Source organism: Diadema setosum, chromosome 4 (genome assembly GCF_964275005.1).
Source record: "Diadema setosum chromosome 4, eeDiaSeto1, whole genome shotgun sequence".
Lineage (NCBI taxonomy): Eukaryota > Metazoa > Echinodermata > Echinoidea > Diadematoida > Diadematidae > Diadema > Diadema setosum.
In genome coordinates, this window is record NC_092688.1 from 16,643,319 (window position 1) to 16,669,191 (window position 25,873).

Here is a 25,873-nt window from a genome sequence, read left to right on the forward strand (position 1 = left end):
AAATATAGAGCTGGTCCACATGAGGCTCGAACTCATGACCCTCGCGTTATTAGCACGATGCTCTGCCGACTGAGCTAGCGGACCTTCACACTTTGCTCCGTAACCGGCAATCTATTATAATTCAAACACAAGACCTTTAAAGTGATAGTATAGTTTTGGATTGAGATGGCGCTTCAAATTTTAACTTTTTTTCGTTAGATTATGACAAACCATTTACAAAAAGGATATAATTTCATGGGGAATTCAAAGTTCTTTTGGAAATATGAAACAGGATGTGATTCGATGGGGAATTCAAAGCTTTTTAAAAATGATATTCGTTTTTTAAATGATGATCGAGATATCCAAAAACAAAGTGTGCCTTAAAGATGGGACCCATCCTCTGCCGACATTGGTATATATGGGGTTGCCCTAATGCAGTCACAGCTCCCCTTCCCCCCCCCCCCAAAAAAAAGAAACCAACCAACAAACAAACACACAAACAAACAAAACAAAACACAAAACAAAAACAATACAAAACAAACAAAAAACACACAACTAATGAAAACTGCCGTCATATTACTTGACCCTTGTCCATGGATTAACAACTAACAGTCCGATTTTCCTTAATTAACTCGTTCTGTACCAGAACCTGGTAGCCTGTGTATTAAGGGCATTTTAGAATTCAGTATGGAACGGGTTAACCACTAAACTTTAACTGTTCTTTAATAGTTTAACCTACATGCGATATTCAAGGCAACTTCCTCACGAGGATTCTTGTTATCTTTATTTAAAGAAAACAAGAATACATGACACTATTTGACTCACTTCCGGAGTTTTCAAGAATTACTGCTTTCACTGAAATTAACAGACCTTCATGATTAAGTTTCATATCACGAATATAGGGATTTTCAGATATGTTTGCTTGTACAAGTCACCTACTCATGTTTTTATTGTTTCTTGGATGAAGTTCCAAGGGATTTTATTGGAGGACGCTGCATTTATATGTATCTCACTAATTCTGCTGTCAATAGTCCGCCCCCGACATTGTCATCTTAAATCAAAAGATTTAGGAAACAGATTGAGAGATAAACAGAGAGATCCAAATGATATTTAATGAAATTCATTGAAAGAAGCTAATATTAAAAGGTTATACATATTTTGATGACCCGCATTTTCAGGGTCTGTTTGGTTTATTTGTCCAAAATTCAATATATTAACAGCAACGTCATCAGAGAAGTAATCAAGGAAATAAAAAAAGTTAAAACAGAGAAAATGTTATGCTCTTATTCAAATCAATCATACACGATATGATTTATGTCTTATAGAATTTAAATGCATTTGTTGTATGATAGTTTAGCCCATTGTGTGTTTTGAGTGCCGATTGGCACAAAGGGTGAAACGAGGAATTCAACCCAACTCTAATGTGTACAAATTCAGTGAATGCAGTAGAAGATGTCAGTGAAGTTTGAGAAAAATTAGACAATCCTTTCAAATGTTATGAATTCTTACACCCAGTTTAACCTAAATCCTCGTACTGTCCTCGGTGGATAAGACGGGTATGCCTATATACAAAAATTTGTGATGTAAAAGTAGTGGAGAATCATAAAGTAAATATTTAGAGAATTCCACATATCGTTTTCATTTTTCAATCATGAAGGAAGGAACGCCTGACTAACCTCCTTCAGAAGGCAGAGGTATGATAATATCCTTAAAATGTCAGTATAACAGGAAATATGTCCTTTCCGTAAAGATGGCAACTTTGTGACTTGCTCTTAATTTTTTCCTCATCTCGTTCCACTTTTGTGACATCACGATTTGTAATAGCCTTCTTATCTATATGATGACGTCATATGGATTTAACCAAAACGTTATAATTATTTTGAACGAACTATTGAGCGATATTCCAGGTTTTTTTTTTCTTGACCTTCACTGACGTGTTCTTTACCAAGTGTTATTAATATATCTGCATTCACTGAATACCTCACGTCTTACAAGTGTTTTAATTCCGCTTGAAACACACAGAATAGCTGCCACAATGAACCCGTAATAATTAACTGTGGCTTTATCGGGTTTCTCGTGCAGACAATTTGAGGAAACTGAAACCGCATTGTAACAAAACAAAACAAAATATTTTGGTCTGCAATATCCTGTAATTTCCGCTATACCAAGGATAATTGGCCTTATTATGTTGTGATTGTGAGTAATGATATCCCGCGGAACTGCGTTTTTGCAGAGGAAAAAAACAACAACTATAAGTCCTATATAGCTTAATGGTACATGTACCATGATGATCGACAGAAAACTCATAAGCGAGGGTCTGTGTATATGGTTGCCTATGGCAACATTAACTCACGCCTATTTCTATCTATATTTACAAAGCTACTCTTTCTTTCTTCTCATCGTCTTATTCGTCCAATGCCTCATCATCGTGAGTCACATGGTTTATCTCGTCTTTATTTTTGCCGATTTCCAAGATTTCTTTCTCTCATTTTTCCCCGCTAACCTTTCGTCATAGGTTCCAGCTGGGGGTCAACTCGGGCAAATAAAAACGAGAAATGGATTCAGCTGACTCCAGTCGGTGCGTAGGTAGAGACCGATGTATCCAGTGGCGACAAAGTTTGTGTCTGCGAAAATTATCACCTGTACATGATGGCGTAGAAACAATGTATTTTTATTTATCATTATCAGTAGGTATCTTGAGAAACATTCGTAAATAGCGCACAATCCACTGATTTCTCAAATCTTTGTTAAGTTAAAATACTCAGTTTACCAAAGATCAAACTGTTTTTGTGAAACTTTACCTCTGGATCCGGAAACTTCACAAGGATCCCATAGCATTTTAGCTGCCAGTGCCATTCTCCTTTACTCACTTCCCGACTTATCAAACCGATACCCTGGTCGTAAGGCACCATGGAGCCCCGCACCTGGCTGCTGCTAGTTGTGCTCGCCGTTTTACATCCGTGGTCGTCGTCGGCACCGACGGGGGCGCAGAGACGCTCAAAGAGTGGTCAACGCAGAAGTGAGTCGTCACGGGCTTCATCACCATCGCCTATTGTAAGTAACACGACTCAAAGCTATAGCTCTCCCACCCTCCCTCTCTCTCTGAAATATGCACGTTTTATAAGATGACTATTACTAGTATGCAGATAAAACTCGAGCAAACACCTCAACAAACAAATAACAAACAACATCTGATTTTAATACTAAATGTTTTACTAAATTCAATACCTGTTTTAGATTTTTTTTAAAAAGAAAAAAACTGGACTCACTTGTTTAGTGGTGAAGCTTCGTCTAACCGCCCAGCCACGCAATTACATTGGTTACCAAATCGGCATATTGTACATAACGTATATCATGGAGCTGGTCTTAGAGAAATTTGCTGCTCCATACATAAACCGGGAAAACTTTTGTAATATACCCCATGTATTTTTTGTTGGTTTAAAACTAGGTTTTGTCTGTGTTTTTCAAATATAATGTTCACTCGTTTTAAATATCAACCAATATAATACGAAGGTCAGGATTAGATTGTAATCTAGAACTTGTTTTAGTACCGTAAATAATAATAATAATAATAATGATAATAATAATAATAATAATAATAATGATAATAATAATAATAATAATAATAATAATGATAATAATAATAATGATAATAATAATAATAATAATAATAATAATAATGATAATAATAATAATGATAATGATAATAATAATGATAATAATAATGATAATAATAATAATGATAATGATAATAATAATAATGATAAAACGCTTCTTACCTTCATATCCTGGGTCCAGAGATGATCAAGATTTCAGTTAGTTGGTTGTTATGCTCCATTCTAGACAGCACTGTGATTCTCGTGCTTTTAAAGATTTTCTGATGTACTACACATTGCACTCAAGACATGTGTTTTGTGTTTGTACTGTCCTTGTATCATCCTTCCATAGTTTATTATTATGTGTGACAAATGTGTGACTCTCGTCACCCAGCTCGTTTCACGTTAAAGGGATGGTACAGTATTGGTGGAGATGAGAATTGGGCTTTTAACTTTTTGCGAGATACCAAGAAAACACTTATGATATAGTCCAGAGCATACCATTTTAAGAGGAATTCAAAGATTATTTGATGAAAATCGGGTTTGGAATGACTCAAACATCTAAAAACAAAATAAAACAAAGGAATCATAATAAAGTGTGGGTCCCACACTAGAATCGCTCTTTTTTTGAAATCTCAGCCATTTCAAAACCATTTTTCATCAAATAAACGTTGAATTCCTCATAGAATTACATGCTCTTTCATAAGAGGTTTCTCATTATCTCACCAAAAAATGTTAGAAACCTGAAATTAAGTCTCAACCAAAACTGTACGATCCCTTTAACCGTTCGTGTGCTTTGAGTGCCGATTGGTACAGAAAACTTAATAAGGCAATAGCGCCACTCCAAAGTTCCAGCTGGCAGAGAAAGGGTTGAAGACGCCATGTTTTGAAAACTGTGAGCTGCAGTTGTACACGTTATTGTCAGTCTCTGATATTGAGTAAAAAATGAATTTGCGGTCAAAAGTTAGTTGACAACATGCAGGGGAGGATCCAGGAATTCTGTAAAGGGGGCGCAACTAATATCATTGGTGCCACTTCCGGGTTTCACTTCATTTTTTTCTTTTTATTTCTTTTGTTTTTAACGAAAAATAAAGGGGGCGTGCGCCGGTTGCGCCCCCCTCTGGATCCGCCACTGGACAATAATCGCTGACTATTCAAAGTAGACTCAAGTTTCCCATTTAAGCAAAGCCGACAGCAATGTTAGAATATATCATCCATAAATTGTTCATTAACATGGTTAAATTTGTTTTGTAAAATGTTGTGGCTTAATACCAACATTTTCAGAACTTTTATTCTTGATTGGTGAAATTTTCAAAGATGGATTAAGTGTCTTTGCTCGGACTCCGATCACCAGTGTCCCAAAGGTCAGACGATAATGTTTGCTTGATTGCTTTGAAATGCTGCACACATGGTGTGAATATACCCCAGCCGGAGATATTGTTAGTATAATAATAGGCGTACAACATCTCTTAGATTCCAGCCCACATTTGGCCCTTATAAATTTAATGGCATTAGACCAAATACTTTCAGCATCCACTTGGGTTTGACTTCTTTCTATATACATGTAGTCCGTATACCAACTAAACTGATTTCATAGGATGAAGTCAACATTTCTTAGTGGATGACCCCCTCCACGCCCTTCTCCACACACACCCTCCTCCCCTTTTACAGTTTGCAATCAAAAATACTGTTCTGATGTGAAAGGGTTCAGAAAGGTCATTTGTACAAACAGGTGTGGGATCTATAAAGTCACTTTTGTAAATCTAATCGTATAAGTTAACCCAATGCCAAACAGAAAATTCCACTTCAGCCAAAATATAGGCAACTCATGCGTATAGTTCAGTGAAACACAATAAATGCTGCAAGCAATTTTGTGAACAGCGCGCATCTTGCTTATGCCGTGTGAGCTTGTCTTCAACTCAACGATTATTCGTACAACTTTTTAGTCTTTGTCGTGTGTATATCTTTCTTTGAAATATGAAGAGGAATCGAGCAGATGATGGTAAATCATTTATTTTCGTAAAGATGGTCGTTGAGAAGTTTATTTTGGCACTCTGATCCTCAACTGAAGTTCGGGATAACAAAAGACGTCAGAATAATGCCTCCAGCTGTGCGTCACCAGCTCTCATCGATGTTAAAGGAAACTAAAAACCCCAAAAGAAATGTAGATTGAGTGAAAGTGGCAACATTAGTAGAGCACATCAGAGAAAGTTTGAGGAAAATCGGACAATCGATGCAAAAGTTATGAATTTTAAAAGTTTTGGTGTTGGAACCTCTGGATAAAGAGACTACTTGAGTTTATGAGTTCATGTGAGGACAACAATATAAAGAAAATATAAAGAAAATTCAACATGCTTTCACTTTTCTATAGCGCAATGAAAGAGTACGAGTACTTAACTAACCGCTTTTAGAAAGCAAGAGGAATAATTACTACCCTTAAAATATGTCAGTATCAAGTTGGTGGAATATGTAATTTTCATGAAAAATGAATTTTTGTGGAATTCTCTTTATTTTCTTCATGTTGTTGTCCAAACATGACGTCATAAACTGTAGTAGTCTCCTTATCCAGTCATTACAACATCAAAACTTTGAAAATTAATAACTTTTGCATTGATTGTCCGATTTTCCTCAACCTTTCACTGACGTCTTCTGCTAATTTCGCTGCTTTCAATCAATCCACATTGCTATTTGGTTTTTGGTTTCCTTTAACTTAGGGCTGGGCTCGCATTCCAACTCAACAGTCGACGGAATGGTTCAGAGATCGGGTCAAATATACAGTGATTGTTCACGTGTGACATATCAACTCGGCTCCACGATTCCCACATCTGTACCTCCCCCTCCCGCCCCCACCCTCCCGCTCCCCACCACTTGTACATGACGCTCATCTACCTGTCTCTCTAACGTATTCATTATATATACACACAGACATCTTTACGAAATCTTTTCATCCCGTATATGATAATAGTTATACTGGCAAACTACCGATGATCAAATACTTCTGCGTGGTGCCCAACCCCAACGTTCTGCATCTAACCCTTGAGCGACCACGCCCATCAATTTAACGTCTCTACCATCATGCTGTTGTTTTTTTTTCTTTTGCGTTTTATTTGTGGAAAACCAAACCATATTTGTTGTTTAGTTGATCATATTGACCAAAGAAACCATCCTTCTAAGGGAGCTGTATAAGAAAGAGCACAATATCATAAAAGTTTAAAAAGAGAAAGGGATAGAATGACAAAAGTAAAAGGTTGATTTTATGAAGATACGGAAGACAGGCCTAGAAGGAATGATGAGGATCGTGATGGAAGGAAAGAATGAGGAGCAGAACGAAAGAATGAAAGAACAAGTGAAAGACAGACAGAGTCAAAGAATGGAAAGGGAAAGTTTTGCGATGCGACGAACGTGACGAACATGAGGACTCAAGCAGAAATATAAGGAGTATAATCAGACAGACATCGCGGTGGATAATACATCTTGTCGTCACAGATTTCAACGCTACTCGCTCACGTCAATAACAAAAAATAAAATAAACTAATTTGACATAGACCCTAGCTCCCCCTCAAAAGAGGGAAAGGAATGGTAGTCAATAAAGTATCAAGTATTCCACAATGTACGTGCATTTCTACTCCTTGTGACGAGTTTGATCATCACGTATTCCAGTGTTTGCTCTATTATAGACTGACACTAAGGAGAAAAGAAGATTACTCCAGTCGCTGATGATATTCCGCATCCCTGTTTATTTTTTTAGAAAAACATAATGAGTCATCTCAGATGCTCTGTCAGCGTTGAGGTTGAATCTTGACCTTTGCTACTGGATCACGTGAGGACGGCAGGTTTGTTTGCTTTTTCGACGAATACCCAGACAATATTTATCATTGACAGTCAAAAATCGGATATCTTATGTGTTTGTGCCTATACTGCGCGCTTGTGTATGTGTGATAGCTTGGAGGACTGTTATCAATATTGTCGCGAGAATTTGACATCGTGGGAAGACGAATATCACAGCTGCTTGTAAGATGCAGATACCGCGCCAGAACTTTAAACGACGAACAATCTGAGAAAAAAAGAAGAATATAATCATAAAGATTGCTCAATTCCAGAGCACGAATGACATTTGTTAACTATGTATAACCAAGGAGGTGGTCCCTCATATCGTACACATGTGTTCACAGTTAAATCCTTTTCATTTGTCTGTTTCCAATTTCTTCCTGCACGGTCAGAGCTACCTTGAAAAGTACGGCTACCTTGTGACGGGCGTGCAGCACTCACCAACATCTTTGGAGTCTGCGATTAGGTATTTATAATGAGAACGACTTCCCCATCTCACCTCTCTCCTCATCACCACCACCCCCTTTCTCCTCCCTTTCTTGCTCCTCACCCTCAGTTTCCGCTCTTCCTCCTCTTTCCCTCCTCCACCTTCTCCATCTCCTTGGGTGGTTTATTTCGTCACCTTTCTCCCACCCGCCCTTCTTCGTCATGAACTTCTTCCTCATTTCTCCCCCATCTCCTCGCCCTCCTTCTCCCGACCTCTTTCTCATCATTAACCTCGTACTCCTCTCTTCTTCTCGTTATCTTTTTCTTCTTTCTTCTCTCCCTTCCCTTCTTCCCCTTCTCCTGGTTCTTCTTTTTTTCTCCTTCTCCTCATTAACCTCTTCCTTCTTTGATTTCTTATCTCACCCTGCTTTTCTTCTCTGTCGCAATTGACATTTATACTCTCCTTCTCCCACGCCTCCGTAATATCGATCTTCGTTTTGATCTAAAGTTTACTGTCTTCTTCTCCGAAATCGATATTTTGTTTTTGTTTTTAATCTGTCAATTTCTTGTCCTTTTCCTTATTGTCAATATAACCATTATAATCATTGCAATCATTATCACTACAGTTTTTGTTTTTTATTACAAACGATTGCAGCACTGATAAAAGCAACCAAAGAAGCAGTTCCAGTCGAATAATAACATCATCGGAAGAGATAGTAAATACTCCCCTCGATTTACCAGATGAACTCAACTCATGATAATGATAAATATGAGCTGCTTCTGAATTATGGCAGTATTAATTGATGATGAAACCAGTGATGAAGTAAATCTCATCTGTGTTGATACGAGATTTCAAACACCATTACAACATTATTGTTGTTACGTTAATCAGTATTATCACTGTCATTACTATCATTCACAGAGTGTTTCAAGAGTTTGCCGGTCTTGAGCAGACCGGTTTACTAGATGAGGCGACTCAAGAGAAGCTCAGCGCCAAGCGATGCGGAGTGGAGGACATCGTGGGCACCGCTGGCATGGGGAAGCAGCAGAACCTAAGAACGAACGGGACTTCGCGTTTCAGGCGATACAACACCGATGGTAGGTATACGTTTGTTTATCTATCTAAATTATAATTGTTTCTGATGTATGTGTGGGTATGTGCGCGTGAGAGACCGTGCGGATGTAGGCCTACTCCCTTATGTGTGAAGGTGAGTGTGTGTGTGCGTTGGTGGATGTTTCATCCAGCCTCGGCAGGTTTATGCGTATAATTCATTATGCGTGATGATGTAATTTTCATAGAACGCGAAAATATTGTGTATTGTTCCGTAGAAATTAGTATGTTTAGGTTTTTACATAATCATATTTTCTAGAATCATGTATTGAATTATTATATATGTCATCAGGTTCTGTATGATAAAGACGAACACCGCAAAAGAACAATGTTAAACCTGACAATTCAATTTTCAAAGTCATAGTACTTGCATTTTGTGAATAAACCAGTGCTTTAAATTATTAGGCAGAAATATGTCTTGAAGTTTGAAAGGGAATAAAACAGACGATGAATATTCATTTCGGATCTTGCGTGTAGGTACCAAGTGGTCCAAGACCTCCTTGACGTACTACTTCAAGAACTACACACCCGACCTGACGCGCGCCCAGGTTCGAGACGCCATTCGGAGGGCGTTCCAGCTGTGGGCCGACGTGTCACCCCTAACCTTCAGCGAGACCTCCGACCGCAACGCTGACATCTTGATCGAGTTCGCAGCCGGTGTCCACAGCGATGGCTTCGCTGCAGCCTTCGATGGTCCAGGTAAGTCCCAGTTTATTGTTGGACCCGCGAAGCCTAACAAATACGATGGAAATATTGACAGTTGTATACCAACAGTGTTGACATTTCTTGCTGTTTTATTCAACTTTTATTCGACTAAATAGTTATTCCCGATTTAAAACTAATTTACAAATGTATGATACGCTTTGCATTTGAGTTTAGTTGTCTCTTTCTGTAAAATTAATTGTAGTGTTTCCTCTCAATTTTTTTTTTTTTTTACTCATTATTGCTTTAACGACTCGAACGCACCCTGACTAAAACACGATTATAAATGCGTGCAAAAAAAAAAAAATGATTGTTAATGCATTCGTAAGCGTTATTTTTTCATAAGGAACGGGAATAAGTATTCTACTGTATTTCAATTCAATTTAAGCAAATAGATTAAAATTTAACGAGTAAAATAGCAGACTACATTAGATTATTTCCACTCATGGCGTTTCTCACTTTGATCTTGCATGATTACGAGTGGTTACTTTGATAGGTGGAGTGGGGAGGAGGAATCTAATCATAAGAGAACAAATACAAATCTCATGTCATGAAAATGTCAGGCAAAGTGAGAGTCTCCTTTATTGCTATCGAACACTAGTACCTCCACTCTTTTGTAACGGGTAAAGCAGACAGAATTTGATATTTGCATCGAAATACATCCCTACTGACAAAAGTTCAGTGCTCTCTTAAGCCAAGATAAAGGGTTTATCAGGAATTTTGATTCGTTTATTCTTAATCTCAATGTTAACTCATCCTTATGCTGCTCAGGCTTTCGACATCTTGTGCATTCGTTTGTGGGTGTGTTGCACTTAATTCCCATAATAGGGCCTACAAATTATCATGAATCAAATTGTTTGTCAGGAGGGACATTGGCTCACGCCTACTTTCCCGAAAATGGCGACGCCCATTTCGACGAAGACGAAACGTTCACCATCGGCACCGACGCCGGCATCAACCTCTACATCGTGGCCGCCCACGAGTTCGGCCACAGTCTCGGTCTCCTGCACTCTAGCGATATGTCGGCGTTGATGTACCCCTGGTATCTGGGCTATGTGGAGGATTACCAGCTGCCGAGGGACGACATCAATGGAATTCAGCATCTCTATGGTAACCGTGTATTCTCGTTTAATCATGCCATGATAATACTGGGACCCAATTCATATATATATAAAAAAAAAAAAAGTTGGCCCGATCCGCTAACAAAAGATGTGCTTGAAATCAAGCGTAAGGAGCTTTGTGAGACATAGTTACGATGGATATTCCTCTTTTGTTCAGTTCACCGAGTTACGCTTGATAAATCGAGCTTAAGATCAGTCGTAACTCTTTATGAAACGGGCCCATTGGGTATAAACGAAAATTGTCATGTACATTTGCAACACCAATAAAGCAGCATCCTTTATCAGTTTGTACATTAAAACACCTGTTGATACAAAGGCCAAGCCAATAATCATTCCAAGAGCAAAATGCATATAGGCATACTTCCCCAAACCTATCAACATTAAGCATTCTTCGGAAGTCATCCCGAGAAGTCATCCGACCAGCCATCCGACAGAGAGAACTTTGGCATCCATGGCCAAGTTCCTTGAAAGTGAAACTCCTCTAATTTTTATTGCGGCTTGAAAATCCTACGTGAATGTGCATGCGGCCCTTGTGGATGAGGTGCTGGTTGAAGAGAAATCAGCCCCTTATAGTGGTAGATTTTCTGCTCCTTCTGGATGTATTGTGTATCATTTGGTAGCTATAACACTCTCTTAGTTGTTTTTGCCTCGTTTATGCTTTTCGTTATTGATGTATACATTACATATTAATGTTTGTCCGTCTCTCATGTATAGGAAAACCGGACGTTGAAAAGGACCCTGCAGGCGGCCGACCTGATACGGGTAGAAGCGGGGGCGGCAACCTACCACCCTGCAACAGTAGATGGGATTCAGCGACGTATTTCGGTAAATCAAAATTTACTGCTTATTCTTTGCACAAATTTGACAACTGAAAAAGCAGAGAGAGTAGAAAATACCTCTAAATTTTAGATTTTAATTCTAAACACAGACACAGACACAGACACACACACAAAGAAACAAAAATATTGGTTCTATTCAGGGCTGAAATAGACAAAAATGGACACACAAAGAAAAAAACACCTTTCACCCAGAAGATTCTGCTTTACTAATGCATTATAGAAGGTTATTGAATGCTATATGTCGAATATAGGCAAGACTCGAGAGATATGACATATCCGTAATAATGTCATGTCTGCTTCATCTTGATGTTGTATTTTAATCATGTTTTTCTGTCATACTTTGAAATGATAATTCAAATGGGGGTACAAAATGAAACACAAGTCGTCACCACCACACAGCAGCTCCGCCACCATAATTCACCACTGTCACACTCAGACCCATGTAAAAACCTGAAATCACTTACGTTTTGGTTCTATCTTCGCTGTACCTTCTCCCCACAGAGCCCGATAATGTCGTCTATGCCTTCAAGGACCAGTACGTTTGGGCGATCGACAGTCAGGGCGTGGTCGACGGCTATCCGAAGAAGACTAGGAAAGTTTTTCCAGAGGCTCCTTCTAATATCCATGCTGTGGTTTCTTCGGGAAGGCGGACATACATGTTTAAAGGTAGGCTCGTCCGTTTGAGTAAGCGTTGAGGGCAGCAGGTTCTCAACCTTAAGGCACCCGATTCGAATCCCTCGGCACCTGGCAAGACGTTTTATCCGTGTATCGTAGACCTCACGACGTCGATCACTTGATTGTTTGCTTGCAAGCATTAGTTATAAATTCCTTGCATCACGATAGCGCGAAGTAAACCTGAAATCAAACTTCGGGCTTTGTGGGCAACTCAATCTTTTTCTGTTTTTGTGATCATCAAAACCCACACAAACACATAATATTATCATTTAAAAGTTTCAGCTACATGTATTCTTGAAGAGTGTAAAACTGAGGAATATACGTATACTTTGTCCTCTTTTCAGCTACTATAGCTACAACATACAAGTAGCAAATGTTAATGTTATGCTATACATGTATTACGAACGCTTTATTGGAACTGAATGTATAACTGAAATGTATTCATTATACAAGCTGAGTCCCCGTGTACTTACATTATTAATGCTATACGTAAGGAAAACGAATGAAAAATGGAAATTCATCATGAAATCGTTTCAACATTTTGCCTATAGGCAACAACATATGGAGATATTATAACAAGCGACTGGAAAACGGCTTTCCCCGTAAAAAGTCAGCGGATCTACCCAAGTCGGCCAACGCCGCTCTGCAGTGGGGAGGGAACGGCAAGATCTACATCTTCAAGGGATCTCGTTTCTACGAGTTCTACGAACATGATCTCACCGTCGGTCCGCCGATGAAGATCGCACAGCAATGGAAGGGCGTTCCTACGAAGATGGATGCTGCGCTTCAATGGCGGAACGGAAAGACGTATTTCTTCCGTGGTAACAAGTACTGGCGTTTCAACGATGCAAAGCTGTCCGTAGCCAAGGACTACCCGCGCCCCAAGTCCAAATACTGGTCGGGATGCGGCCTTTCGGGAACTCAGGATCTTCCCGCCAAATTACAATTGCGTCCTGACCAACAACCTACTACTGTACAGACTGAGGGCCAGTAGGAATGTTATGTTGACTGAAAAAACAAACAAACAAAAAGGAGTTATGAATTTCCGGCTGCACATGTCAAGGAGAAACCAAAGATCAGTTTTGATTGATAAAGTATATACTGTTCTCTTATTCATGATCTATAAAATCATTCATATAAGGTTTTATTTTGCAAGCTGCAAAGACCAAATATTTTCATTAAAAGCTGATAGCCTCCAAACGCTCACGTCAGAGAAGGAGAAAACTGACAAGTTAGTGTCCATTTGCTTTCTGTTGTATAAAACATGAGTAATCTCATCTATTTTTCTATATGACACATATCTATATATCATATCTGCAGTCGTTAAGCGAAGATTTTGGTTTAAATGTTTCCTTCCTATTCGATTTGTGAAAAGGGGTCATGATATCAATACATAAAAAAAAAAAAATCAGTTTCCAGTGTCGTAATAACGGCAATTCATCACATTTTGTAGCGCTCTTAAAACATCGTGGTTAAGTATGTGCACATCAATTATGAATTAAAAACATTAACTTTAACTTATGCATGTAACACATCATAACAATAAAACAATAAATGACACGAAATATGCCAAAGACTCGTCCAGAACTTGTTAGGTTTTGTCTCAATAGACGGCTTCTCAATATGAAAATAGCCCTTTGTTCTCAGATTGGTGTATATCCGGATTATGGTTATTCGTGTCTTCAAAAAAAAAAAAAAGATTGAAACTATTCTAACTCGAAAAAAAAAATGTTCGTCGCTTATAATCTTGTAACATGAACTGACGATCATGACAATGCATGTCAGGACACGTATAAATTTTTTTAATGTAGGATTGACTCTGGAACACACAGACTTGATATCATAGTATGAAAAAATTCAAAATGTCGTTTGCTTTATTTTGAAAACAACAACAACAACACGTCACTATGTTGTGTTTAGACATCTAACGCTTCAAACCCTTTGTTTGTTAAGTTGTCAAGTTTTACACAAAACAAAATTTGATATTATCATGTATTTTTCCATCAAAATTGTTCATGAAGCCTTCTTAATTGTCATGTCAAAAACTCATATTGAGAACTCATATACCTATAATCATAGGCAGTCCGTGTTTGATCATGGATCATCTTCTGTATTTTGTGCGAATTCTTTTTTTTTTTTGTACATACTTGTTCTTGTCAGGCATTTCCACCATGCTATCTCATATATTTATCCATTGCTGTTTGTATGGTTGTTTAAAATGAGAAATAGTGATACAATAAAATGAAAATGTTTGTATAATAAGACAACTTATTCTTCCTATAGTTGTTTTTACTCATTGTAGGGTGTATTACGTATTATAATTAAGCAGAAGACATAATTTCAATATTGTAGGGTCTGGTATATGAGTTTACTAGGGGCCCGTTGCATAAAACTCCAACCTGATTTTTTTCCGGTTGAAATCACAAAATTCTGGTTGGAAGCTCCCAACCAGAGTTTTTATGCAACGGATTTTATATTCTTATGTTAGCAACTTTAAAAAATTCAGGTTGGGCAAATCCCAACCTGATTTTTTAAGGTTGCTAAAAAAGTTTTATGCAACGGGACCTAGGAGTTGAAAGTTAATTTTTCAAAAGGCGCAATTTACGCGTGCATGCATGTGTGTGCTTGCATGCGTGTGCGTGCGTGTGTGTGTGTGTGTTCGGGTGTGGTTTATGTGTGTGCGATTCAGGCACCATTTTGAATTTTTTTCCTTTTTTTAAAATATCGCAGCCTATATATATCGTTCCTGTACATGCCAGTCAAAGTGATTTTGAATTTTGATGAGCCGTTTACGTGCTTGAAGTGTAATTTAGTAACGCTTTTGCCCAAATGTTCCTATACTGCAGTAATTGAGATCTTGTGTATTACATCACTATTGAGTAATATACATCACGAAGTTAACCCCCCCCCCATGAAAAAAAAAATGGATGCGAGACACAACATTGCTCAATGAATTAGTATCCGATATAAATGCACCGAATTACTTTGTTGTTTCCTTTAAATATTGTTTTGCTGTTGGATGAAAGTGATTCTTTATTGTTATCATGAAAATGACATTGTTTATAATGCCTTATTCTTGAAAATTATTTTTATATACCTCCTTACAATATTTATCGTTGTATATATCTCTTTCCTAATACAGTAGTGGGTGAAAAAAGGAGGTCTCCGAATGGGCTTCGTTGATCTTAGGTTGAGCAATGTATATAGGGAGAATGATAAGGGGCAAAAAGCCAGGAAGTACATATACAGGTATAAAGGGCAAATCATGGGATGAGGGAATAAAGGGAATAAAATAGAAAGTTCAGGAAGAGGGCTTTAGGCTGCTTTCACATAGAAGTATACTATTCGGGTATTCGGGCTCGTTTTTCGAGGGCACGCGAATAGCTTGAATCGAACGATAGGATTTCCTCACACCGGTTCACATAAGAGGGCACTATTCGAAAGTACCGAATACCTGCGAAAAGTATAGCAAAGTGGGAATCGAGCTTGTTCGATTTTCTTGCAGCGTATACCGTCTCTTGTTTATGAAATAATGACACTTTTGGTCTGGATTTGCCCGTTAGCAAATATAAGCATGTAGACCGACATTCTGATGCAGTTTAGAAATTGTTAATAAGATTTGCTGCGATGTAAGAGGAAGAAATCCTCACTACATGGGATGGTGAGTTGACGGAGCAGGTGGCGGTGTATTCGGTGCTCGAATAGCGAATAGCGAATAGCGAATAGCGAATAGCGAATACCGAATACTTCTATGTGAAAGCAGCCTTAGGGTATTGTAGGAAATCAGACAAAGGGAATAAAGAAGAAGGATGTATTTGAGAGACAGCAGGTGATATCTAAAGGAATAAAAGCCATAAACCAACTTCTATTGTCTAAAGATTAGATGAGGAGAAAAATAATGGTAGAGGATCAAGTCAATACTGCTCTCTTATTGGTCAATTTCCCGATGATGTCATTGGAATGGATGTAGTACCTTTGAAACCGAAGTGCATTTTAAATGTGCTGACTTTCTGGTTAAAAATTTTGTTTTTTGTTAGTATTATGTGTAAAGAGGTCCTAAAGATGAGTACATCAAGGCCAAAAAGTGAATTTTGATGGAAAATGGGTGTACTACCTTTTGCAACTGAGCTCTCCATATAATGGAATAAAGGGATAGATAGAGAAAGGAGGATGTTAAGAGTTCATGTTTGACAAGGATTTGACGAGAATATTGTGGCATTATGAGTTAATGTAGGAACCCCGTTGGGCTCTAATAGCGTGCATTAGACAGGTTTTGTTTTATAAACAATAGGAGGAAGAGAGAGTATCAGATTGGGTTTGAGACAATTCTTAATTTGTAGGTAATATCAACACAAGTTAGGCCTACAGGGAAAAGTAGCAAAGTTATAGATTTAGTACCGATAGTGATCTGAAGTTTTAGCTGAAGTCCTTTTAAACGTGCTTCAAAACATACTGTAAGCCTATACCTATGTGAATCATTGTTTTGGGGTTACCTACTTGCAAAGTTATTTAAAAAACAGGTAATGACGGGCATTTGGCGCACCTTTTTTTTTTTTTTTTTTTTTTTTTTGGATTTGGGGAAGAGCTCACTGTTTAATATGTAGTAATGACCCGGCTACTTGCGTTTTCAAACTGTCTGAATGTATTTTGATTTGCTTCCTTGTATCTCAAAATATGTAATATCTAGACATGCAATCAAAGTGTGTATTGGGGTTACCCGGTTGAATTATGAAAAAAAAAATGGGAAATGGCGGTAATTTTGGGAGCCATTTTGGATTTCTGAAAGTGCTCAAGTGGTCTTATTACCCCTTTGTAGACGCTTCGAATAATGTCTGATGAGGGTGGAGTGGAAAACGCCTTGCGGAGGATTTATGAGAACTTATTACTTTCAGTATTATGTTATTGTAGACATATTCCTGAACCTATCATGAAAAAGCAATTAGCTTGTTGCCAGAAATGTCTATTTTGACCTAATGCTCTTAGCGTGATGTGAGTTCTGCTCACTGACAGCTATAATAGTGGTTCTGCTGCTGGGGGCTGGACAGCTTAGAGAACCAGTGCTCCACACGTACCAGGGAGGTGGAAGAAAGACCCTCCCTGCTCCTACGATGTGTGACCTCTTGATCCTTGGTTGTTCGAGCCTACTCCCCGACCTTACTTGCACATCATGCTGCGTCAACAAAACGGGTTTCACCATAGGTTTCACATTACAACGTGCTCGAGAATTTGACTCTGTGCGTGATCGTGATCAGAAGGGGTGCAAAGTCTTTACTCCTATTTGTGCAAATGTTCCCAAAATGAGCAGGGTCATCGTGAAAAATCTTCCAACCGGGGTTCGTATAGAAATAGTGTTTCTTTGTAGATTACATGTAATATCCCCTCTTTCTTTTGCTTTGCACATGTGCAAAGCGAAAAAGAGAAAGCACATTTACGTCGACGTGGTGTCTTGTCAGTCCCATATATTGAATTTCATGTTTCTTCTGAGATCTGAGTGCCAGTCGCGTGTGTGTGTCTGTGTTCTGTGTGTATCGTACGTGATGAGCACATGTGATGACTGATGTGATTTGATGTCTGGTGCATTGCAATCACGTCAGATATTTTCATGTATTTAGGAAACGGAAATGTCAAGGGACAGGTCTTAAAATGTATTTATTTATCTAACTCTAGAGAATCTGCATTTAATCATTTGTTTTTGGTATTGATATTGCAATGTTACCCTACTAAAAAATACTAGGTAGTAGGTAACTATACACAGCCCAGTCGCCGCTGTACATACGTAGCGCGACAGGGCTGTACCAACGAAGCTCCAAACACGAAGAGGGTCCAACGATAGCATGCGATCGGATTGAATTTTGATACTTTAGATCATTTTTTTGTCACTTCAAACTCATCTGACGAACAAAATGATAATGAGACTTCATATCTATGCTATGAATATTGAAATTTAGATTTGATAACTTACCTAAAATGATGGTTATATGCAGCATGTGTGAACGGTTCACGAACGGTACATCGTCTTTCACGCCAGGCCATTTCCAATATCCGGGAGGTCACATGATCTGAATGCCCTTTCAAAAGGTCGCGCTGTCGACCGTGCTGCTACACCAACACTCAAGCAGCGCATCGCACGCACGCAAAAGATTTCCGCAGAGATCAAGGCGCCATTTTGAATTCTGCAACGATGAACCCTGATGGTGTTAGGGAATCCGCCAGAAAGTATCATTTTTTGGTTCCACGGACTTATCACGAGGGCTCTCAATGGACTTACGAACCTTCTGTAATACAAGCATGCACTTAAGGTGAGTAACGTTTGGTAACGTGTACATTGTTTATAAAGAACGTATAAATTTTCATAAGTTTTGTAGTTGTGTTGTGGTTCCCCACTTTGTAGGTGCCCGCTCGTTGGTCAGACGCTGTATTCGCGTAGCGTATTAACAGCGTCTGGTCGGGCTAGGTAGTAGGGGCAAGCATGGTATTACCGGACGCATGGTATTACCGGACACGCACATTTTTCCGTACTAATGACATTCTGACACGTACGCGCGAGACTTCGTAGATTAGCCTCACAGAACTTTGTGTGGACCGAAATCGCAAAAAACGCCACACCTCAAATTACCTCAAATTTATAGTTGAGTGACCCGCACCTCGAGATAGCTAATATTTATGCATGTTTGAATCACATTTCGCGACTGAAATTCTATGAAATCCCACTCACATACAGGAAAAATGCTGAAGATTCCAACAGAACCAGAAGTTCACTGATCGATATCGGAAATTTGTAGCTATCATCCTCAAACGCGAACGATGCGGAATACAAGAATGTAGTTGTGCGCTAAGGGGCCCGCAACTCATCACCCGCGCATGCAGCTCCCATAGACAAAGCATGTAAACTAGAAGTAGAGTCTAACCAGTTGTCGATTTTTTCACAAGGTTTTATTCTGTGAACTGTTCGAAATGTTCAAGACAGACATTTTACTGTAAAATACGAAATTTTAGCCTCATTTGCCAATTTTTTCTTTGTCATCCGCTCAGTGGTAATGTGTACGATGATTTGTGGGATAAATTGTGATTCTTGTGCAAGGATTAGGTGCGAAAGATGTTGATTATTTCATTGCGAAAATCGTGTCCGGTAATACAATGCGATTTTGCACTGCGCAGAAAGACAACTTTTGTAGAGGGTTATGTTTGAAGCATATTTTCTAAAAACTGGAGTGAACAATTGACATCAGTTGGCTGAATTCGTAATTTCCAGGAGTCTGTGAATAAGTTATGTTATTTTTAGCCCAAATTTCATCCTCTGAGTACGGAATTCAAAGCCACGAAAGAAAGCGTCCGGTAATTGGATGTGCCACCCTACTAACTAGACCTAACGTTAGTAGTAGACCTAGAATCTAGGTCTAGTAGAGTAAATTTTAAGCATGGTAAGGGAGGGAGTTTTTCGGCCACTTACAGCATGTAAGCATTTTTTGATTTAGGTAAAAAGTAAATAACAGAACCAAAGTGATGAATACACAAATAAAGACTGTATATAATCCCATAACATCACGAACATAGTCATAGATATACTAAATTGAACCCGTGGTAAGATATTACCATTGTAACAGACAGAAATGTGACAAACTTCTTTGGTGGAGGGAGTTTTCGGCCACTGTGCAGTGCAGTGGGGGAGTTTTCGGCCGCTATGACCTATGTAGTGTATGAATTGATAAATTATCTTTCATGGTAACAGTAACAAAATGGCTGTATTTGTTATAAAAAGTTATATTAACAATCAATCAGGTAATTTGCTCCTTTTGTTTGATCACTGAATTTCATAGATTGGTGAGGATAGGCTGAGAAATGCATTTGCTGCCAAAGGAGATGTGACGGACGTGCAGCTCAAGTTTACCAAAGGGGGCGTCTTTCGGAAATTCGCTTTTGTCGGATTCAAGACAGATGCAGAGGCCCAGAGGGCAGTGGACTTCTTCAATAAATCCTTCATAGATTCATCGAGAATCCAGGTATGTTAAAGGAATCAAACAATTATTGTACCAGTCTGAGGTAACAACTTTGATGCCAAAATGTAGCAATGCTCCCCCCCCCCCCCCAAAAAAAAGGTGTAATGAATATGTGGTAAGTTTACCTGTTCTGTTTATCATATTATCATGTGCAAAGACTATTGGAGTCGGTACATGTATCTACAATCCATTGCATCATTGACAGTATGAGTCTCGTGTCATAAAAAAGAAAAAGAAAAATCCCTAGTGTGGATTGTTTTATTTGTAAACTACATATACATACCGTTACACATGCACTGTGTATCTACACTTGTATGTGCATTGTAATATGAAATGTTATCTGAAATACAACAGCTCAATAACCATGGAAATTATAACATCTTGTAAGAAATAAAAAATACAGTCAAACCTGCCTTAGCGGCCACTTCTCTATAGCGGCCGCCTGTCTATAGCGGCCACTAAAAAATCCCCCCGAGAGAAAAGCCATGTTAAAGACCCTGTGTATAGTGGCCACCTGTCTAACGCAGCCAGCGGCCACAAATTTTGTTTCCCGCGGTAGATTTTAACCTGTCTGTAGCGGCCAAAAACCTGATGGAGCCGTAGCCGAGCCGATAATTCGGGGTATTTTTCTGCTTTTTAGCCGTGCCAGTCATTCCTGGGCAACGTTCAGTGATCGCCACCGCTGCATTCATCACTCATTCAGTCATAATAATGCACTAGTTTAAAGCTTTCTTCATGACTGTGCACATGCTACATGTACGGTGCAACAATTTCATAAACACCGGCATTATTCTATGCATGATACACACGTGTGCATGCGTACACACATACATGTATATACATGTAAGTATTTATGGATGTACCCAACGATGATACATGTACATGTAGGCAATGCACACAAAGTTGGATTACCTGTCTATAGCGGCCACCTGTCTATAACGGCCACTTTTTCCGTATCCCTTGGATGGCCGCTATAGACAGGTTTGACTGTATAGGCAATTGTGCACCACTTTTTCCCACACAATGCAAGCTCACCCAGTGATGTCCAACCCTTAGTGAAGTGTCCAACTTGTGTCTTGTAGCAAAATTATCATGGACAAACCAAACCTAATGAAATTTTTAGAATGCATGTATTCCAAATGCTTGTTGGCACAAATATCAAACTTTACAGTACTCATTGGCCGGCAATGTGAGTCTTCACTCCACCACCACCCATTAATTTTGATGTTTCGTTTTACAAAACTTTGGTTTTGGTTTTTGCAAAACTTTGTACTATTCAGGTTCCTATGCTTATACTTACTTACAGGTGGAGGTAGCCAAGAATCTTGGTGATCCAAATTTAGCCAGGCCTTGGAGCAAGTACTCAGAGAAAAGTTCAGCCTTCCAGAAAAAGCAGAAGCAGAAAGAGGAGAATAAACCATCAAAGAAGCTTGCTGAAGTATGTGTTAGACTTATTGAAATGTTTCTGTGATGAGAGGTTTGCATGTGAAAAGAATTGGCTCTATTTAAACGTACTACTGTAAAACAATATTTTCGCTGTATGAAATTTTCGTGAATTGGAGCCGACAGCCTTTTTGGCAGCATGAAATTTTCGCGAGTTGCTTCTAACATTCAATGCGTATAGTGTAGACATGAACTTTCATGTGCATTTTATTTTCGCGAATTTTGGCTCTTGCGAAATTTGCAAAATTAAAATGCATAGGAACATTCCTTGTTTTACAGTATACAGTGGATTTACAAAATGGTAAAAAAAAATAACACTGAAAGTCGGTGAAACATTTGTGACATGATGTTGTATATTAAATGTAAAGCAGTTTACCACATTATAATTGTACACTCTCTTGTTTTCACATATATTGTACTAATAGCAAGAATGCAAGATTTAATCTTGTGTGTGCATGTTTGTGTGTCCTTTCGCTTTTTATGACTCTGGGACATGGAATTTCAATGTAAGCTATTTCAACTGTCAGAGATCGTGGGCCAGTTTTATGAAGAAGTTAATAATGTTTTTCTTATGATAGCTAAATTAGTAAACCCTTATCCAAAGGAGAAGGGGGACCCTAGGCCGGTTAGCACTTTGTTTTTACCAGGATTTCTGAAACTATAAAGTTGCAAGTTCCAGTAGCCTGTTCTCTAAAAAGAATGTTGCCTTCATGTTACTGAACATAGCCCAAGAGCTGAAAGCAGTAACACAGCCAACTTGAATGCATCATTGGGTAGCACAGCAGTGAAACCCCAGAGGTAGCTGGTATGATGTTGAGTAGTCAGTGTATATGCAGATGTTACTTTAGAGAGAAACCATGTTCAGATATGAGTACAGTGTATGTTTTTGTTGCTTTTGTTCTCTTTTGTGTGTTTACAAATTTCAATGTGATTTCATGATTTGATTCTTATGAATTCTTTCTTTGCTAGGAGAGTGAGGCATCAGAGAAGTCCACAAAGAAGAAGGAGAAGAAGAAAGGGACAGGAATCCTAGGGGAGGTAATTTAAAAGGACTGTACAGTACTGGTTGAGGTGGGGATTCATGTTTTGAACATTCCTAAGTGAGATAATGAGAAAACTCATATGAAATATGAAAGAGCATATAATTTTAAGAAGGATTCAACGTTTATTTGATGAAAATTGGTTTTCAAATGGCTGAGATATATAAAAAAAAAAAGTTATAATGATAAAAGGCGAAAGGCCACGCCTTTTATTAGGATCTCTTTGTTTCACCTTGTTTTGGGATATCTCAGCCATTTCAAAACCGATTTTCATCAAATAAACTTTTGATACCCCTTAGAATTGCATGCTCTTTGACATCTTATAAAATAGTTTCTGAAAATCTTGCAAAACGTTAAAAGCTAAATCCTCACCTCAACCAGAACTGTACACACCCTTTAATACCAGCTTTTGTGGTTATGTTTCTATTTCCATTTGCTTTGTCATTACCTTACAGTAAGGTTCACATTTATGTATGTACTGATCCAGTACTACTGTATACGCTGTTATTTTTGAGAGGGTTTAATTTTTGCAAATTTCGCGAATCGTAGTTGGATCTTGAATTTAACAACACACGAAAAAGTGTCTCCATGTACTGTGTTAATAGAGCATTAACGTAACTGTGTCGATTGGTGAAAACAACATCGCGTGAAAATGTCTATGACCTCGTTATTCACGAAAATATCTGTACGCGAAAATAACAGCGTATAAAGTATTGAATTGAAATTCTTTCTTTATCTGATTGTAACATGAATACATGTGTATTTGATTAGGGTGATTAGTTTGTTATTCAAATATAAGTATTGGGTGGATGGATGCAGAGAGCAAGAAATGCATTGCTGAATTGCATTGATTGTATCAGTCATTATTTGAAATATACAGATCAATATTTTTGTAATAGAGTTAGTATGTTTTTGTAGTGGACATGGTGGGGTATTTTAATGTGAGTTTTAAGTTCTTCATCTGAAACATGTGGTCTTTAGGAGTTGTGTATTTATGAATATATCCCATTTAGCAAACTTGGGCTGTAGTGAATGTTGATAGTGTCAAGATTTGTTTTACTTTGATCGATCTTGCTATTTCCAGTGCATTTAATTTTAATGTCAAGTGGAATTTGATTCCTCTTTGTACTATAGTTGGAAGAGGATCGTGTGAGTTTTAAGTTCTTCATCTGAAACGTGGTCTTTTGGAGTTGTGTATTTATGAATATATCCCATTTAGCAAACTTGGGCTGTAGTGAGTGTTGATATTGTCAAGATTTGTTCCACTTTGATCGATCTTGCTATTTCCAGTGCATTTCATTTTAATGTCAAGTGGAATTTGATTCCTCTTTGTACTATAGTTGGAAGAGGATCCCCAGTTCAAAGAGTTCCTGGAAGCTCACAATGTGAAGACTGGCAAAGGAATCTGGGATAATGATGCTGGACTGGCCAGGAATGATGAGGCTGGGGAGAAAACGGAAAATCTGAAAGCCAAGTCCAAGGTCTCCAGAAGAGGTATGGATTGAACCAATAATGATTCCACATCCCATGTACTTTTACATTTTACCTTTTGCGTATGGCATATAAAATCAAACTGTTGCTGTCAGGGAAAAACATTTAACTGGCTCAGATTTCATTTTGTTGCTTATTTCATCCAAGATGCAGGATTATGGTGATTTACCGCTGCCAAAATTGTGCTTACGTGTTTGTATTGGTATGTGCTAAGGAACTTGAGGACCACACATTTTTTTTTTTTTTTTTTGCTAGATATCCAATATGTAAGCTCTGTGTGTATCCATGTTCTTTTCAGCATAAAATGTTGAGGATATAGTACGAGAGAATATTGCAAAGTTTTGTGCATGGTTGGCTATACAATCTCCACATTTGATGTCAATACATGCCTGATGACTATTAAATTAACTCTTTGTATTGAGAGTGCTGTTTTCACTTTTGTTCTTCTTTTTCTTTCTCCATAGTTAGTGTAGATGGTGATGAAGATGATAGCAGTGATAGTGAAGAGGAAGAGGAGGAGGAGGAGGAGGAAGATGAGATGGAGGAAGATGTGGTTGAAGATCAGAAGAACAAGGAGGCCAACAAGAAAGAATTATCAGACATGGATGTAAGTAGCTTATTTTTAGCTCACCTGAGCCGAAGGCTCAAGTGAGCTATTGCGATCGCTCTTCGTCCGGCGTGCATAAACTTTTACATTTTCATCTTCTTCTTGAGAATCCCTTGACCGATTTTCACCAAACTTGGCAGGTAGCATCGCTAGGGGGATAAGATCTCAATTTATTCAAGTGGGCACCATACCCCACCTGGGGGGCCCCCAGAGGGACCCAAACCCCCCAAAATTAAGGAATCCTAAAAAATCTTCTTCTAGAACCAGAAGTGATAGAGCAAAGTTAATACTATAAATTAGTACATTGATGACTGTAGTTTCAAGTTTGTTCATGGCGGAATCAGGGGTGCCCCCCTTGGGACCCAGGGGAGGGGGATGATTAGGGGTTCTATTCTAATGGGGCCCACATTGTACATTTTCATCTTTTTCGTGAAAATGCCATTATTAATTTTTACCAAAGTTAGCAGGTAGCATCCCTAGGGGGAAAGAATCTCATTCCCATCAAATGGGCACCATGCCCCACCGGGGGGCCCCCAGGGGACCCACCCCCCTCCCCTCCTGTAAGGAATCTTCACAGATTTTCTCTAGAACCAGAAGTGATTGAGCTAAGTTAATACAATGAGTCAGTATATTGATGACTGTTGTTTCAAGTTTGTTCATGGGAGTTCAGGGGTGCCCTCCGCTCCCCCACCCCCTTGGGACCCAAGGAAGCGGGATGGAATGGGGGGGGGGTCCAAATGCGGGCCTAAATTTTCATCTTCTTGCTGAAAACAACAATGGATTTTCACCAAACTTGTCAAGTAGCATTCCCATAGGGATAAGATCTCAAAGTGTTTGAATGGGCACCATGCTTTCCTTGGGGGCCCCAGGGGGTCCAAACCTCCTAAATTAATGAATACAGTGTATCCAATAATATTTTTCTCTAGTTCTAATCAAAAGTGATAGGGCTTTAAGTCTTTTTTTTTTCCAAAGCTGCATAATCCAACATTCTATAAAGTACAGTTCAATAAAGTACAGT

At 38.6% G+C, this 25,873-nt stretch overlaps 2 protein-coding genes and 1 non-coding gene across 7 annotated transcripts in view; 2 read left to right on the forward strand and 1 right to left on the reverse strand.

The window, feature by feature from the left end:
* Nucleotides 1-11: 11 nt before the first annotated feature.
* Nucleotides 12-84, reverse strand: Trnai-aau (transfer RNA isoleucine (anticodon AAU)). The gene has a single exon. It is a non-coding gene; the product is annotated as a tRNA-Ile (tRNA).
* Nucleotides 85-2,889: 2,805 nt separating this feature from the next.
* Nucleotides 2,890-13,271, forward strand: LOC140226950 (stromelysin-1-like). The gene is made up of 8 exons (XM_072307380.1): nt 2,890-3,033; nt 7,796-7,869; nt 8,752-8,927; nt 9,418-9,639; nt 10,507-10,752; nt 11,478-11,588; nt 12,104-12,268; nt 12,829-13,271. Exons 1-8 carry the CDS (start codon nt 2,890-2,892, stop codon nt 13,269-13,271), a joined length of 1,581 nt encoding a protein of 526 aa, XP_072163481.1.
* Nucleotides 13,272-17,488: 4,217 nt separating this feature from the next.
* Nucleotides 17,489-25,873, forward strand: part of LOC140226951 (probable RNA-binding protein 19) — a 110,163-nt gene continuing 101,778 nt past the window's right edge. For all 5 annotated transcript variants that reach the window (XM_072307382.1, XM_072307383.1, XM_072307385.1 and 2 more), the window contains exons 1-6: nt 17,489-17,610; nt 20,095-20,277; nt 21,581-21,712; nt 22,687-22,755; nt 24,098-24,251; nt 24,713-24,855. In XM_072307382.1, coding sequence (XP_072163483.1) covers nt 17,575-17,610; nt 20,095-20,277; nt 21,581-21,712; nt 22,687-22,755; nt 24,098-24,251; nt 24,713-24,855 — 717 coding nt within the window. In that variant the 5' untranslated portion in view covers nt 17,489-17,574. The remainder of the gene's footprint in view (nt 17,611-20,094; nt 20,278-21,580; nt 21,713-22,686; nt 22,756-24,097; nt 24,252-24,712; nt 24,856-25,873) is intronic.